We start from the raw sequence: 16,275 nt of genomic DNA, 5'->3' as shown, positions 1-16,275 counted from the left end.
GGCTCAAAAATGATATTACCTAATTTTAAAAATGAGTTAAGTTAGTGAAGTACTTCTCAGTAGCCAAAGGAGAAAATATGACAACTTTTCACTTCAGATCAATTAGCTGTCATGTTTCTTCTGCTCAAAAGCATGAAATCTGAGATTTTTTTTTTGCTTATACCCTCAAGTGTATTGTGAGGTGAGTTTTATGGGTCCTGTTATCAATCTAGCATATCTAAACAATTAGAGGTATTGTAACTGATATTTTTGGTTGGAAAGACATTGTAAAAATGATCTTAAAACAAATATAAGCTAGCATTAAAAACAAACAAATAAACAAACCCTTAACTGGATCATTAAAAGAGTCAAAGAAAGAAACCAAATAAAAACCGTGTTTCCCAGAAAATAAGACCTGGCCAGACAATTAGCACTAATGCGTCTTTTGGAGCAAAAATTAATATAAGGCTGGGTCTTATATTACATTACATTACAGTGCATTATATGAAACCTGGTCTTATATTAATTTTTGCTCCAAAAGATGCATTAGAGCTGATTGTCCAGCTAGGTCTTATTTTCGGGGAAACATGGAAGAACATTCCTACCTTATTAGTGCTTAGGTTAAAAAAAAAAAATCCTAATTTTGAAGATTTTTCTTCAAAAAACCTTTCTTGAGTGCCAACTATATATATGATCAGCACTATACTAAACATCAGGGATAAAGTTGGCTAAGATATGATTTTAAATCCAAATGATATGTTATGAAACCCTTCAAAGACAGATATGAAATAGAAAGGTAAATGTCTTCCTGTTAATTTATAACTGATGAGCATATGACATTGTTGAAAGCAGAAAGTTGTCCATCAGCAAATAACTAAATGTCTAGCTAGTTGTTGGAACAAAATAAATAGGTACTCAAATATTTGCTCAATGAATTAATAAAAAACACTCAAAATGGAGAGGATTTCTACTCTGATGTTTAATGTCTTCATGACATTTATGATCCAAATATAGCATAAACATTACCGCTTCTGGGTTTAAAAAATTAGATAATGGGTTACTCTTTTAAAACCATTTTAGTTGCCTTTGCAAATAATCACCAAATAAAGTAAACCTGACATAACCACTACCATAAATCAGTAAATATGTACTCAAAATAATTTCAAAATGTTTATGCCAAGCCTATAGGTCAGGGGTGTCAAACTTGCGGCCCGCGGGCCAACTGTGGTCCGCAATCCATTGTTAATTGGCCCGCAGTAAATTCCAAAAATGTATTTAGTTTACTTAAACAAACCAGGTGAGGCAATACGTATTTCACCTCGAGAGAGTGGCCCCGGCTGTTTGTGTATTTTACCGCATATGGCCCTTGGTAAAAAACATTGAAAAATGTTTTGACACCCCTGCTATAGGTGAACTATGAGACAGATATACTCTACTCCTAATAAAACAGTTAAATAAATTAGAATACTTTATACTTCCAATATATTATTTTAAAATACGAACGACACGCAACAACTTTGGCATAATTAAGTAAATTTCAGTTTCCTTTGGTAGTTTTAATTCTCGATGTTGATTCTTTTAAAAAATTTTTCAACTGGGTGTTCAGAAAAACACCCTATTTATCACACATATTTGCTAGCATCTCAGTATTTCCCCTTTTTCTTTGTATGTGTGTTACATGTCATTGAGTCACCTCTAACTCCTGGCGACCCTATAAATGAGTGGTATCCCCATCTTCTTTGTCTACTTTTTTAACTTGAATTTTAACCAAATATACTTTCACCATAGGGAGCAATTCAGAACATGTTTCCCCATTTCCAATTCCATATTTGATACTGGAACAAAATGGAACCTTGGAAAAGACTTCACTAAAAAAATGCACGTATTTTGCATTTTATTCCTTATTTCTAACAACAAATTAACTGCAACTCACTGCATTTTTAAAATAACAATTAACCATCAATAAAATAAATAGATTTAAATATTTAAATACATATAAGAACTCTTAAATGTACAATAGGGAGATTGGTAATTAGGAAACATCTGTTGAAAACAAATTACATAAAAATAAAAATACTGAAAATTATAAACTTGAAAATATATTGTAAAACACAAAAAATAATAGGTTTTTAAATAGGAAAGAAATGAGACTATGGTATAATGGTATCATAATAATACAAGTATATACGCAACTATGTATACAGAAAAAAGACCCAAAGGTTGTATTTAAAAATACATGATTACCATGTAAGGTTAACAATTTGTTTTTTTTTCTTTAAACTTTGCTGTATTTCTCAAATAAAATAAAAACATTTCTATATTCTGACTAAAAAAGTACATAAAGCATTTTTCCATGTCTTTTGGTCATGACTACTTTTACAATAATATGACTAATGGATTATGAATACAAGGTATACATACAACTTTGGGTTCTTTTAGTATTATTTTAAAAGTATTAATTCTTATTGCAGTAAACTTTAAAAATACAGAAAAATACTAATAAAATAGCCATATAGCTCAGAATTACACAATCCAAAAGTAACCAACAAAAATATTTAACATTTAGCTGAGTAATGATAACACCATATAATTTTCCTGTTTTTATTACTTAGTATATTGCAAGCAAATTCATAAATAACATTTTAATAGTTGTATGACAAAAATATACCTGTTAATTCAACTATTCCCATTCTCCTATTTAGATAGCTCCTTATTATTATCATGGACATTTTATACACCCACCAATCTGTGTATAAAAAATTGTTGTGCATCTCTAGTTCCTTAGTATAGATTACTGGAAAGTGATGCACCAGATGAACAAGCATGAATGTTTCTATTTTTGAGGCTTTTTAATACATATTACCAAATTGCTTTCTAGAAACAATCTACCAATCTACATTTTCTCCAGCAGGGCATCAATCTGTCAATCTCATGGACAGACACAATATGGGGTAATATCAATTTTTAATCCCTTGATCATTTGGTTAACTTACATTACCTACTGATTAGCGGTGAGATAAAACAGAAGGGTGTCCAAATGCTTATTAACAATTTGCAAGTCCTTTTCTGTAAATTTTTTATAGAAATACCTTGTCTATGGGAATGCAGTATCTGTGATGGTTAATTTTAGTGTCAACTTGTATAGTCTACGCATATGATTGCCAAGCTATTGGTCAAACACCAGTCTAAATTTTGTGAAGGTAATTTTCAGACGTGCCTAACTTTAAATCAGTAGACTGAGTAAAGAAGATTACCCTCCATAAAGTGGGTGGGCCTCATTATAAAAACACTTAAAGAAAAGACTGAGATCCCCCAAAGTGAAATGAAGTTCTGCCTCGAGAAGGCCTTCTGACTCAAGACCAAAACATCAACTAGTACCAGAACTTTCAGCATGTCTGACTACGCTGCGGATTTCGAACTTGCCAGCTCCTACAATCACAAGCCAATTCCTTAAAAACAATCCCCTCGCCAAAAGCAATCCAAACCAAAACCACCTTCTCTCTCTAATATGTACATTCATACGTATATACATACATACACCTGATTGGTTCTGTTTCTCTGTATTTCCTGACACATACAGTGCCATAGATATTTTCTTAAAAATTTATTGAGCTGTTTATTAATTAAAGCTAGTCATTCCTCTATATCTTTTGAGTTTAGAAATTCCTTTCAAGCCAAACTACTTACTTGTAAGTCTTCTTCTGCTCCTTCGGTTTCATTTTTTAATGCTGGGCATCCTAAGAAAACAGGTAAGAGATAATTAACATAGAATTTTTGTCTTAGATTTTAATATTACTAATTGATTATATTATTACAATACTATAGAAATCTGATCAGAGGTGATTCTGGCTGCCTGGCAACCAGTCAGATGGTCACTTATACTTGTCCCTTTGTTAGACCAATAAAGAATAAAGTGACTGTTTTCCTCTTCTATAGGTAATTTCTCAGTTACTTACTAAAGAGATGTTTTCCGTCAAAGTGTACTATTTCTAGTAAGCCCTGCTCTTGAATGCTCCGAAATACTCAAACTGCTGGGCAGAGTATACACACCACACTCCTCTGGTGTTTAGGTGATACCCATGTATGATTTCTTCCATTTTTTCTAAATACTCTGACCCAAAAAACAATATTTAGCACCCAGAAGTAGGATTTTAGTTGCATTAGTAATAAAAAATAAATAAATGAGCCTTAATCCATTGAGAGTCAATGGCCAGTTGTTGCTATTGACTTTTATGCATCAATGTCTCTTTATATGTTTTCATTCTGTTCAAGAGTACTTTTAGTTCCCATAAATTAAGGGGGGATTGTTTTATTATAGCAAAGTATTCTGAGTTTATGCTACCATTGAGCGACAGAGCTGACATGGAGATGAGAAATCTGCCCTTTGGAAAGGGTTGTATAGTTTATTCTTAGTGTCACAGAAAGCTCAGTAAGAAATTTAATGGGATTGTTGCAAGTCTACAATGACTGATAATAATGCTAACCAGCATGCTTCAAATAATGTTTAAAAATAACAAGACAGGTTGGATACTACAGTCTACACTACTTAGCTAACAGTTTGTAAGCTTCTCCTTATAAACTGTCTTTTTAAACATTAAACCCAATCTATTTGATCCTAGTAAAAGAAGTATATTCTTATAAGAACATAAATATAGGCTTCAAAGTAATTCAAAACTTAACATAAATCATATAAATTCCAACAGCCAGGGATAACGATTTTCTCTTTAAAGCACTGATTCTTCAATGCTAGCTAAACCTCAGAATCAGCTTAGAAACTTTAAAAAATATACTGATGCCAGAGTTATTGAACCAAGTCAATAATGTCAGAAATCTCTGTGAAGTGAGGAGGCAAAGAGCATCATGCATTGTTTTTAAGTTTCTTGCAGTGGTTTGAAAAACCACAACCTCTGCTGGAGAATCTGAAGATCTATATTCATCATTTGTTTTTTTAAATTGATAATATAATCATTCGACTAGGATAATAATTCCCCATCACATCTGATATATCTAGAAACATAATAATAATAATAATAATAATAATAATAATAATAAAGAATGCCTCAGCTCCACAATCCAGATAGTTTAATTCAAGTGATATGGAGTGGGAACCAGCTATTCTTTTTCAAAAGCCTCACAGGTGATTCAAATGTGCAGCCATCACTGAGAACACTGATGTAGGGAGAATTTAAGTGCTCCTGTAATTAAGATAAAGTAACTGCTATCATTTCATGGAACTTTTTTCTGAACTGGAAATCAAGGGTTATTTGTTTACCAAACTCTAATATTTTAAAGTAGCTAAATATTTAACCACAGTTTCTTGCACTATCAATATAGATTTGTACTAAGCATTTCCATGTTCTTGCCTATGGCCTGTCTCAGTTGATTTCTTCTAATTTTCTGCTTAAAGTGCCATTTTCAAAATATACAAATCACGATGTTGTGAACATTTTGATTCAGTTACTTTATATAGAAGTTATTTCTATTAAGAGATATAATATTCCTAGTTAATTAGAAAAACAAATCAAGTCTTAGTTATGACTTCTTTTGGAGGAAGCAATGGGTTTTAATGTGATTTCTTTTTAATTAAGTAGAGGCTAGTCTTACACACAAATGTAGTCTTTCTCCCTTTAAAACCTGCAAGCTTGATTTATAGATGATGTAATACAGAATTGTACACCTGAAATCTATGTAATTTTACTAACAATTGTCACCCCAATAAATTTAATTAAAAAAAAGAAAAAAGAAAAAAAAACCTGCAAGCTTTATAGTCAATAATCTAAACAGATCAGAAAGATATAGAAAGGAATAGATGGGGTTGTGGTCTCTGCCAATGCTCAGTAATGAAATCAAATAAAGAGAGAAGAGTTGTACCACAAAATAACTTGAGTCTACATATATTTGATTATTAGAAATTTTCTCTTTATCATTACAAAATCCAGACTATGACTGATACACACACACACACACACACAATTTTAAAAGTTGTACCTGACTGCTGCCCTCTTCTTGAAGCTCTTATTTTAAAACATTTGAATTATCTGAAGACTGCTGTTGATGGATATCTCAAGATAATACTGTGTTTCCCCGAAAATAAGACCGGGTTCTATATTAATTTTTGCTCTAAAAGATGCCTTAGGGCGTATTTTCAGGGGATGTCTTATTTTTTATGTACAACAATCTACATTTACTCAAATACAGTCATGTCATCTTGTTTTGGAACATCGTCATAACGTTCTAAATGCGTCCGTCTGGCTGACGATCTTAACTGGGGCTTATTTTCGGGGAAACAGGTCCATGTAATTAGTATATACAAATATAAAACAGACTAAGGAGACTATTATTTTATTTTTTTCACCTACAGTGCGCTTTCAAAGCCTGATCACGTATCACAAAAGCTGACACGTTTAAAGTTACTCTACTATACATAACTGATAAGCAAATTAATAGTTAAGAAAACTTACCTTGAGAAATATCCTCTATAGCTCTTCGAATACCTCTATCGAAAGCCCTAGCATCAGCAGGACTTTGAAAGGTAAGGCCAAATTTCTTATCGTCAATCTTCCAGTGGTGAAATGTTGGAGTGACCTTATTATAAATGAGGTCTTTTTTAAGCATACATTCCAAAACCACCTGTCAAAAAATTAAATGACAAAAATTACCATACATATATCAAGTGCATTTAATGTAGCTCTTAAATACAAACTGAAGTGAGAAAACAGCTATTACATTTTAGTAAGAGTATTTCCACCCTATATTAATAGAGGTCTTGCTACTGAATCTACTTCACAAAGTGACTCAATACAGAAATTAAGATGAGACTAAAGAGGATTTTTGGAAGATTACAGAGTAAGAGCAGCAGGAATCTGTCTTCCCACGTAGACAACAAAATCTGTCTGATGTAACCACTTGTATGTTGGAAGTCTGGAGTCTGGTGAAGGCTTGAAACTTCCAGGGGAAGGCAAAAACAGTAAGTTGTGGTTAATTTTCATCAATTTCAGCTACTAGCATTGTAGCAGCAACTATCCTCCACTCTGGGAGATGTATGTGCGTTCCTAGAGCAGCTTGCACATGGAACCAGGGTGGGTAAAAAGGATCCTGTCCTTCAAATACCAGGTATCTATGCTCTGATCACTGACTGCTACTCCTCATTATAGAGGTGAAGACAAAGAGGGCAGCCATTGCTGTTGTACTTCTCTCATTGTTGCAAGTCCTTTTTTATTAGAATAAAGTGACTTCCAGGATAGTCAAAGGGCCAACACCCTTCTCTCATTGTTGCAAGTCCTTTTTTATTAGAATAAAGTGACTTCCAGGATAGTCAAAGGGCCAACACCCTTTTTTATCTGTCATTTTTCACTTTCCCCCATTTTGACAGCCATACATGCAAAAACAACTACATATACGGAGAAAATTAGAAAGTGACTATGCATACCCAGAGAAAGGCTCTGACAAAACATGAGAAGACTTTACATTTACACCTTACACTGATTCTTGGCAGAGAGACAACCAACAACAACAATAAAAGTAACAAAAAACAGGGGCAGCCAAATGGCTCAGTTGGTTAGAGCCCGAGCTATTAACAACAAGGTTGCCGGTTCAATTCCCACATGGGATGGTGGGCTGTGCCCCTGCAACTAAGACTGAAAACAGTGACTGTACTTGGAGCTGAGCTGTGCCTTCCACAGAAAACCCTGAGAAAGGAGACAATTTGACTTACAAAGTTACTACATTATTAGACTCAAATGCCTAGTGTTCAACAAAAAAGTCAAACGGCATACAAACAAAATAGTAAAGTATAGGTGGCTGAAAGGGGGTAAAAAAAATCAACAGAAACTGTTCTTGAAAAAGACCTTATAGTAGATCTCCCAGACAAAGGCTTTTTTTAAAAAAACAAAGAACACAAAACTGTCTTAAAAAGTACAATTTGGCAATCACAAAATAGTCACGGGCATATAAAGTACAGCATAGGGAATATAGCCAAAATAACTATGCATGGTGTCAGGTGAATACTAGACTTATCAGGGAGATCACTTCGTAAGTTATATAAATGTCTAATCACCATGCTGTACACCTGAAACTAATATGATATTGAATGTCAACTGTAATTGAAAAAACTGCCCTAAAGATGTTCAAAAAACTAAATGAAGATATAGACAAAAATCAAGAAAATTATTTATGAACAAAATGGGAATATCATTAAAGAGATAAAAAACAAAAAGAAACAAAAAGAAATTCTGGAGCTGAAAAGTACAAAAACTGAAATAAAAAATTCAGTGGAGGAATTAAAAAATCAGATGTGAGCAGGAAGAAGAAAGAATTAGTGAACTTGAAGACCAGACAATCGAAATTATTAAGTCTAAGGAACAGAAAGAAAAGAATGAAGAAAAGCAAACAGAGCCTAAGGGACCCGTGGGGCACCACCAAGGGAACCAATACACACATTGTAGGAGCTGCAAAAGGATAAAAGAGAAAGGGGCACAAAGAATATTTGTAGAAACAATGGTTCAAAACTTCTCAAATTAAAAAAAACCACAACAACACAAAACATAAAATACTTCTCAAATTTGACAAAAGACATACACATCCAAGAAGCTCAACAAACTCCAAATGAGATGACCTAAAACACATTCACACAGAGAATCGTGAGAGCAGAAAGAGAAGTGAATCATTACATACAAGGGATCCTAAATAAGGATATCAGCAGATTTCTCTTCCGAAACTTTGGAGGTCAGAAAATAATGGGTAAGTATATTCAAAGTGCTAAAAGAAAAAATTGTCAATCAAGAATCCTATATCTGGCAAAACAGTCCTTCAAAAGAGGGAAAAATTAAGACATTCTCAGATAAACAAAAGCTGAGGGAGCTTGCTACCACTAGATCTGCCCTGCAAAAAAAAAAAAAAAATGGTCAGGGGAGTCCTACAGGGAGAAATAAAATGACAGTAGACAGTAACATGAAGCTATATGAAGAAATAAAGATCTCAATAAAGGTAAATACATGGGCAATTATAACAGCAGTATTATTGTAACAGTGGTTAGTAACTGAAATTTTTGTTTCTGTATGATTTAAGAGACTCATACATTTAAAGAAAAAAAACACCACAATTACTAGTATAAAAGCTAGTTATTGGTGGAACTTTGGTTTGTAACCCCAAATATTGTTTTCTACAAAATTTAGGAGACTAGTGCACTTAAAAGAATTTTAGTTTATGTTTCTGGGCACACAATACATAAGGATGTATTTTTGTGACATCAACAATTGAAAGGAGTGGGGATAAAGCTGTAAAGAAGCAGAGTTGTTGTATGTTATGAAGTTAAAATGGTATAAATTCAATTAGTGCTATAACTTTAAAATGTTAAATGTAATCTCCATGCTAACTACAAAGAAAATAGCTATAGAATATACACAAAAGGAAATGAGAAAGAATTTAAACATTTGACTACAAACAATTGACTAAACACAAAAGAAGATAGGAATGCAGGAAATGAGGAATAAAAAAAGCTGTAAGGCATATGTTATAGAAAACAAACAGCTCAATGACAGAAGTAAACCCCTCCTTATTAGTAATTATTTTAACTGTAAATGATTAAACTCTCCAACCAAATGACAAGAGATTAGCAGAATGTATAAAAGCACATGATCCAACTATATGCTGCCAACAAGAGACTCACCTTACTTAGATATAGATGTGAACAGGTTCAAAATGAAAGATGGAAAAAAGACATTCCATGCAAATAAAGGAAACAGGGTGGCTTGACTAATACCAGACAAAATATACTTTAAATCAAAATGTTTACAAGAGACAAAGGAGGACATTATATATTAATAAACAGAAAGTTCAAGAGTGCAAGAGGATGTAACAAATATTTATTCGTCTAACAACATACCATCAAAACACATGAAGCAAAACTTGGCATAACTGAAGGGAGAAATAAACAGTTCTAAGATAATAACTGAGAACTGAAAAAACCTACTCAGAACAATCAATAGAACATCCAGGCAGAAGTATGGAAATTGAGGACTTAGCACAACAAACCAACTAAACCTAACAGACATATAAAGAACATTTATCCAACACTAAGAATACACTTTCTTCTGAAGTGCACATGGGACATTTTTTCAGGACAGACCATATGCTTGGCCATAGATTAAATCTCAACATATTTTAAAATATAGATATTATACAAAGTATCTTCTCTGGCCACCATGGGATTAAGTTAGAAATCAATGAAAAAGGAAAACTGGAAAATTCACAAAATTTTGGATATTATACAACACACTTTTAAACAACCAACTGATCAAAGAAGAAATCACAAGGGAAATTAGAAAACAGAGAACAAAAACCAAAACACAGCATATCAAAACTTATGGGACACAGCAAAAGCAGTGCTAAGGGGGAAATATATAGGTATAAACACCTTAAAAAGAAAAAAAAGAAAAGAAAAATCTCAAATCAACAATGTAACTTTACAACTTAAGGAAGTAGAAAAAAAGAACTAAACCCAAATCTATTAGCAGAAAGAAGGAAATAATAAAAATTAGAGCAGAGAGAAACAAAATGGAGACTAGGAAAACAAGAGAAAAAAAAAAAATCAATGAAACCAAAAGTTGGTTTTACAAAAAGATCAGAAAGATTGGCAAACCTTTAGCTAGATGGACTAAGAAAAAGAGAGAAGATGTAAATTACAAAAATTAAAAATGAAAGTGGAGATGTTACTACTGATTCTACAGAAATAAAAAGGATTATAGAAAGTTCTATAAACACTTATATGCCAAAAACCTGGATAATTTAAATGAAATGGACAAATTACTAGAAACATAAAACAGATCAAGACTAAGTCAGCAATAAACAAAAAGGGTGAATAGATTACTAATTACTAATGAAACTGATCAATAATCAAAGATCTCTCAACAAAGAAAATCTCAATCTGATGGCTTCACTGGTGAACTTTTACGAACATTAAAAGAACTAAGACCAATACTCTCAAACTTTTCCAAAAACTAAAGAGAGAAAACACTCTCGAGTCATTCTGTGAGGCCAGCATTACGCTGATATCAAAGTTAGACAAAGACACTACAAGAAAACTATAAACTAATATCCCTGAAGAACCCTGATATAAAAACCCTCCACGAATTCTAGCAAACCAAATTCAGCGGTATATTATGAGGATGATATACACTATGACCGAATGGGATTTATTCCTGTTGAACACAAGGATGGTTCAACATAGGAAAACTGATCAATGTAATATGCCACATGAACAGGATAAATGAAAAAACCACACAATCATCTCAACTGATGCAGAAAAAACTTTGACAAAATTGCACCATCTTTTCAAGATAAAAACACTCAACAAACTAGGACTAGAAGGAAAATACCTCAACATATTTGACAACAGTGCCAAGATCATTCAATAGGTGAAAGAACAGTCTTCAACAATTGGTACTAGGAAAACTGAATATTCACATGCAAAAGAATGAAGCTGGAGGCTTACCTAAACCACATACAAAAATTAAGGCAAATGAATCAAGGGCCTAAATAAGAACTAAAACAATAAAATTCTTTCTTAGAAGAAAACACAAGACACAAGCTTCAGGACATTGGATTTGGCAATGATTTCTTGGATATGATATCAAAGGCACAGGTAACAAAAGAAAAAATAATGGTATACTACTGCTCACTCCTTCCCAATTCCATATGTAAAGATGTCTACTGACTGAAATCAGCCATGGTGGGAATATATAAATGCTATAAATCAATGCCTTTTTCTTCCCCTGGAGAGCTGATTGTTAAACCTTTAGCAGCATATCACTGAATGTAATGATTTTTTGATAGTAAGTCTTGTTAATTGTGAAATAGGTAACCAAGGTGACTAGATTCTATCTGCCTAATTAGAGACAAAGTAATAAAATTGCCTCAAGAGTTTTGTTTCCTATACTTTGATAATTCTACAGGTATTACAAAAGAATTAATATTTATCCAGGGCTTTTATGTGTTAGCACTTTGTTACAGCATTTTGTAGAGATTTACCATTTGTTGCGATAACCATTTTGCAATAATAAAATTCATAATTAAATTAAGTTCTGGAATTAAAGAAGTTAAAATTGGTGTTAAGGATTATTGAGACATTTTTACTGTATACATAAACAGTAAGAAAAGCAACATGTAAAATGCTAAATTGGAATTGTTAAAAAGATATAAAAAAGTGAGTTTGGTCTTATAATTATTACATGAAAATATCACTACATTTACTTTTAATACATGAAAATATTGCTGAATTAACTCCTCTCTTAAATTTTCCAAAGTTGTTTTCCAACTATTTTCTCTCAGATAAATAATTAATTTCAGTATCGTCTACACTCATCTCTAGCACTTGTTTACAAGTGGCTTCTATTTTTTAGAGTCCCCCAAAACACATAGAAAAATGATTTTTTAAAAAATGAGTTTTAAAGTAAAAAACAGACCAAAAATTTAAAAATGAGCTTTAATTTTAAAATACACTAAGGAAATGGGAAGTATAATGAACTAGATCTTTGACTCACACAAACACCTATGTAAGAATGTGTTCTACCTATAAGTCGATAAATATTGAGGTTATACACCATACTAAAACAACATGACAACTAATTATGAACTAGATGACAAATTGTGTTAATTTTTTGGTCTATAAAATGGTATTAGGAAATAAGAATATTTTACTGTTTTTATTATATATTTAATGAAGCATAAAAATAAATATCCCTTAGGAAAAGGCTACTATGGTGGTAGCTATTCAGAATTTAAGAATAGGCAATGAGAGAAAAAAGGCAGGTAATCTTTTGGCACAACCATCCACTGTGTTTTGTAGGTAATTTTAAAACTATGCTTCCTAAAACATTCGCATCATCTAAGTGACACAATATATTAGAAAGTTGTTTTGCTTCTGACATTAAGTAGCATTAAAAAAAAAAAGCAATCTCATCACAGAAAGGACAACATACAGCAGGCTTTAAGCAACAAGGATAACTGCCCTCCTCAAATTCAAAAAAGAAAATCAACGAAATTAAAAAGTTGTATTTAAAAAAAGTAGGTAGAAGAATGCCCTGGAAGACTTTTACCTACCATGTGATCGATATAAATCTGCATGCTGGAAAACAAAAATTATTTTAAGGGCTGGAAAGATTCTTAAATATTAGTGAGTTTTGCTGCCTCCCTTCTTCCACTGCCCCTCAACTATATCAGACGACGTGTTCTGACTTTAATCCATTGTAGTTTTCAATATATTATGTATCTTAAGATAACAGTAATATTAATAAGAATAGGCACGTAGGAAGCAGAATTCAATGTTTTCCACATTCATGATTGGCATATAATTAGCAACCAAATTACAGAAAATGGCAATTACATTTTTGCCAAACAATTACAATCAACCAATCCAATATTAGCAGTTGATATATTTACTCTGTAGGAAAAATAGGTAATGGGATAAATTATTTCTGGCCAATAGGGAGTTAAACCTATTAATTACCAATGTAGTAAACGAAAAGGTACTCTCTAGATCTGAAGTGGTCATGACTCTCCTAGAATACATGATCTATACTTACTCTTAGAGCTTCTTTATATATCTGGTGCAAAATGAATAATCCTAAATTCTGTTAAGACTATCCTAAAGGCAAATGCCACAAGCCAATAAAAATATAATCTGAAAAATATTCTGTATACAGTTGTTAAACTTGAAACACATCTCTAACTAATCCTAATTAATAGTTTAATATACCTCTTCCTGGGGTTGAGGAGTTCTAGGAGTATGTGAATTTCATCAAACCTCCATGGTCACTGCGAAGGACATTTACAAACTAGAGAGTAAAGATAAATTAAAAAGTGGATTTGTGGTCTTGACCTCATTTCTACCCAAAAGAAGTTAGTTTAATAAAAAAAAAAAAAAGGAAAGATATCCAGAGTGCAAACAGCAATTGTAAAGTGAATATTCAATGTTAAGATTGACTCAAGAAGAATAACTACAAAGAATATGTTGCCAAAATAATTTGACTTTAATAACCCTTAATTGATCCATTCAGAATGTGGCTAGTTTATCAATAAGAACAAATTAAAGTCACATTTTTAGAATCAGCACAGTACTAGAACTTTTTCAACTTTTGATCACCTACAAGTCTGTTGAGATAAAAAATGAAGTACTACTTATCATAAATGAAAAAAATGTATAATAAAAAAATTAAAACTAGAAAAAGCAACAACAAATTCAAAAGCACTTAAATGTTTGTACTGATTGCATCAAAAAATTTTTTTTTCCAAAATTGTTTTACACACCAACAGACATGACCAGGTTTGACTACAATATAATTGCTGCAAACAGCCTGGCTGGCTAGAGCCAGCTTTAGAAACGTGACTACAATAATGAAGGAAGAAAAATACAACTATGTCCAAGTATTTGGTAGAACAGCTTTCCATTCCAATATGGATCTAAACAGATCTAACTTGGTTAAGATATACAAGTCTAAATTCTTTTCTAGCTACATAAATACTTTTGGAACCATGAACTTTTAAATAAGATCTTAAAGTCTTTCAATCTAGTGGTACCAAAAAGAACTTTTTTTCCTTTTGTCTGTTAAGGTTAAACAGATGTTAATTATGAAAAAACTACAGATGAATAGGTGACTTCTAACATTAAGAAAAGTAAAACTACTGTGAGCCTAAATATATTAAAATCTGATATTGATGAAGGGATAGAGGGAAGAGAAGTCCTTTCCCTATAGTATCAGACTAGGAGTTAAAAAGAGAAGGAGGAAGAAGAAAAGTGGTTACTGAAAATGGATGTTTACATAAGTGAAAAGTATACAAAATAATAGAAGGAGCAGGAAGAGAGCACATACACTTCCCAAAAAAGAAAAATATTAGTTATAGTGTAAGAGGAATTGGGGATGATAATTAATCAAGCTTGTGGGCTTTGCAACTAACACCAGTTGGGTCCCATCCAGTCTCCATCCCTCATTATCCATCTGACTTTTGAGAATTAAATGAGGTAATACATACGTAATACATACAGAGTGCTGAAACACGCCTGGCACATAATAAACCTTCAATAAGTATTAGTAGCAATGACGATGTTGGTCTCTAGGTGACGTCACTAGCCCATAATAAAACAGTTGCTATGAAAGACTGGGAGATCTTGATTTATGAGGGGAGACATTTTTGAGGATGGGAGTGAGAGGAGTTTGAATGGTAAATAAAGGTACTCAGGACCTCAAAGAGCTTGTGAATAGATTCTGAGGAGTTTAAGTTAATGGATTTTAAAGGGAGTGAAAACATTTCAATATCTAATGGTTTTTCTTCTCCTGAAAGAATTTCAGGGCATTTTACAGAGAAAAAAAAAAAAAAAGGGAAATGCCTCGGTCACTAAACAACTAAAACTTCTGAAGCTATATTCCAAGTTATTTCGGGAAATATAGAGCAAAACTCCCATCACAAAATTACTAGACTTGTTTTCCACAAGCATTTAAAATAGACCAAGCCAAAAATGGGTACAAGTGCATTTTTGTTTCACTAATAACAACTAATAATTTGGGTGAGCAGAGTAAAATTAAATATGTGCCTTCAAACTACTATGTACTTTATTATAGTTGCTACTTTACAAGCAGATAATTACATGTTTACAAATAGTATTATCTAAAAAGTAGTATAGTTGGGAACCAGACTTAAATAGTTTTCCTAGTAATTCACTGAAATACCTTTGAATCCAAGGAAAAATCATTTCATTTTTGAAATAAAATTTCCAAATTCAAATTAAATTATCTGATAACCAAAATCAATAACTGGTATCTCAAATAGCTGCCTCATATTATTTACTAACTTTACTCTTCTTGATGACATAAAAACGACTACCCTTTATGAAGGACAACAAGGCATGTTTCATACGAAATTGTATTTTATCAAATACATATTTTTGCTAATAAAAATTTCTATTTAACAGTGTTCTGAGTTGAATGGGATTTTAGAAATTTTTAAAAAGTAACAAAGGGAACCATGGCAGTGCTTCTCGTAGTTAAGCTACTACAAAAGGAAACCAGAATTCTTTAACTATGTGTCATAAAAGACTAAGGAACAGCTCCAGATTAAAGGAGAGAAAGGACACATGACAGCTAATGCTACACGTTACGTGCTCTTGTACTGAAGAATAAAAATGTTATAAGAACATTATTATGACGGTTGACAAAACTGGAATATGTAATGTATATTAAAGTACGGTATTTATGTTAAATTTCCTCAATATAATAATTATACTGTGATTACGTAAGAAAATAT

General features: G+C 32.2%; 1 protein-coding gene across 2 annotated transcripts in view; it reads right to left on the bottom strand.

The window, feature by feature from the left end:
* Positions 1-16,275, bottom strand: part of SPRED1 (sprouty related EVH1 domain containing 1) — a 115,533-nt gene that overhangs the window by 36,840 nt on the left and 62,418 nt on the right. For both annotated transcript variants that reach the window (XM_019725519.3, XM_074327922.2), the window contains 2 exons: positions 6,441-6,609; positions 3,667-3,716 (listed from right to left, as the gene is read on the bottom strand). In XM_019725519.3, the coding sequence (XP_019581078.2) occupies positions 3,667-3,716; positions 6,441-6,609 (219 nt within the window). The remainder of the gene's footprint in view (positions 1-3,666; positions 3,717-6,440; positions 6,610-16,275) is intronic.

This window comes from Rhinolophus sinicus, chromosome 3, assembly GCF_057876585.1.
Source record: "Rhinolophus sinicus isolate RSI-liver-muscle chromosome 3, RSI-T2T, whole genome shotgun sequence".
NCBI lineage: Eukaryota > Metazoa > Chordata > Mammalia > Chiroptera > Rhinolophidae > Rhinolophus > Rhinolophus sinicus.
The sequence above is the reverse complement of the archived record's forward strand: the minus strand, read 5'-3'. Positions and strand labels throughout refer to the sequence as shown.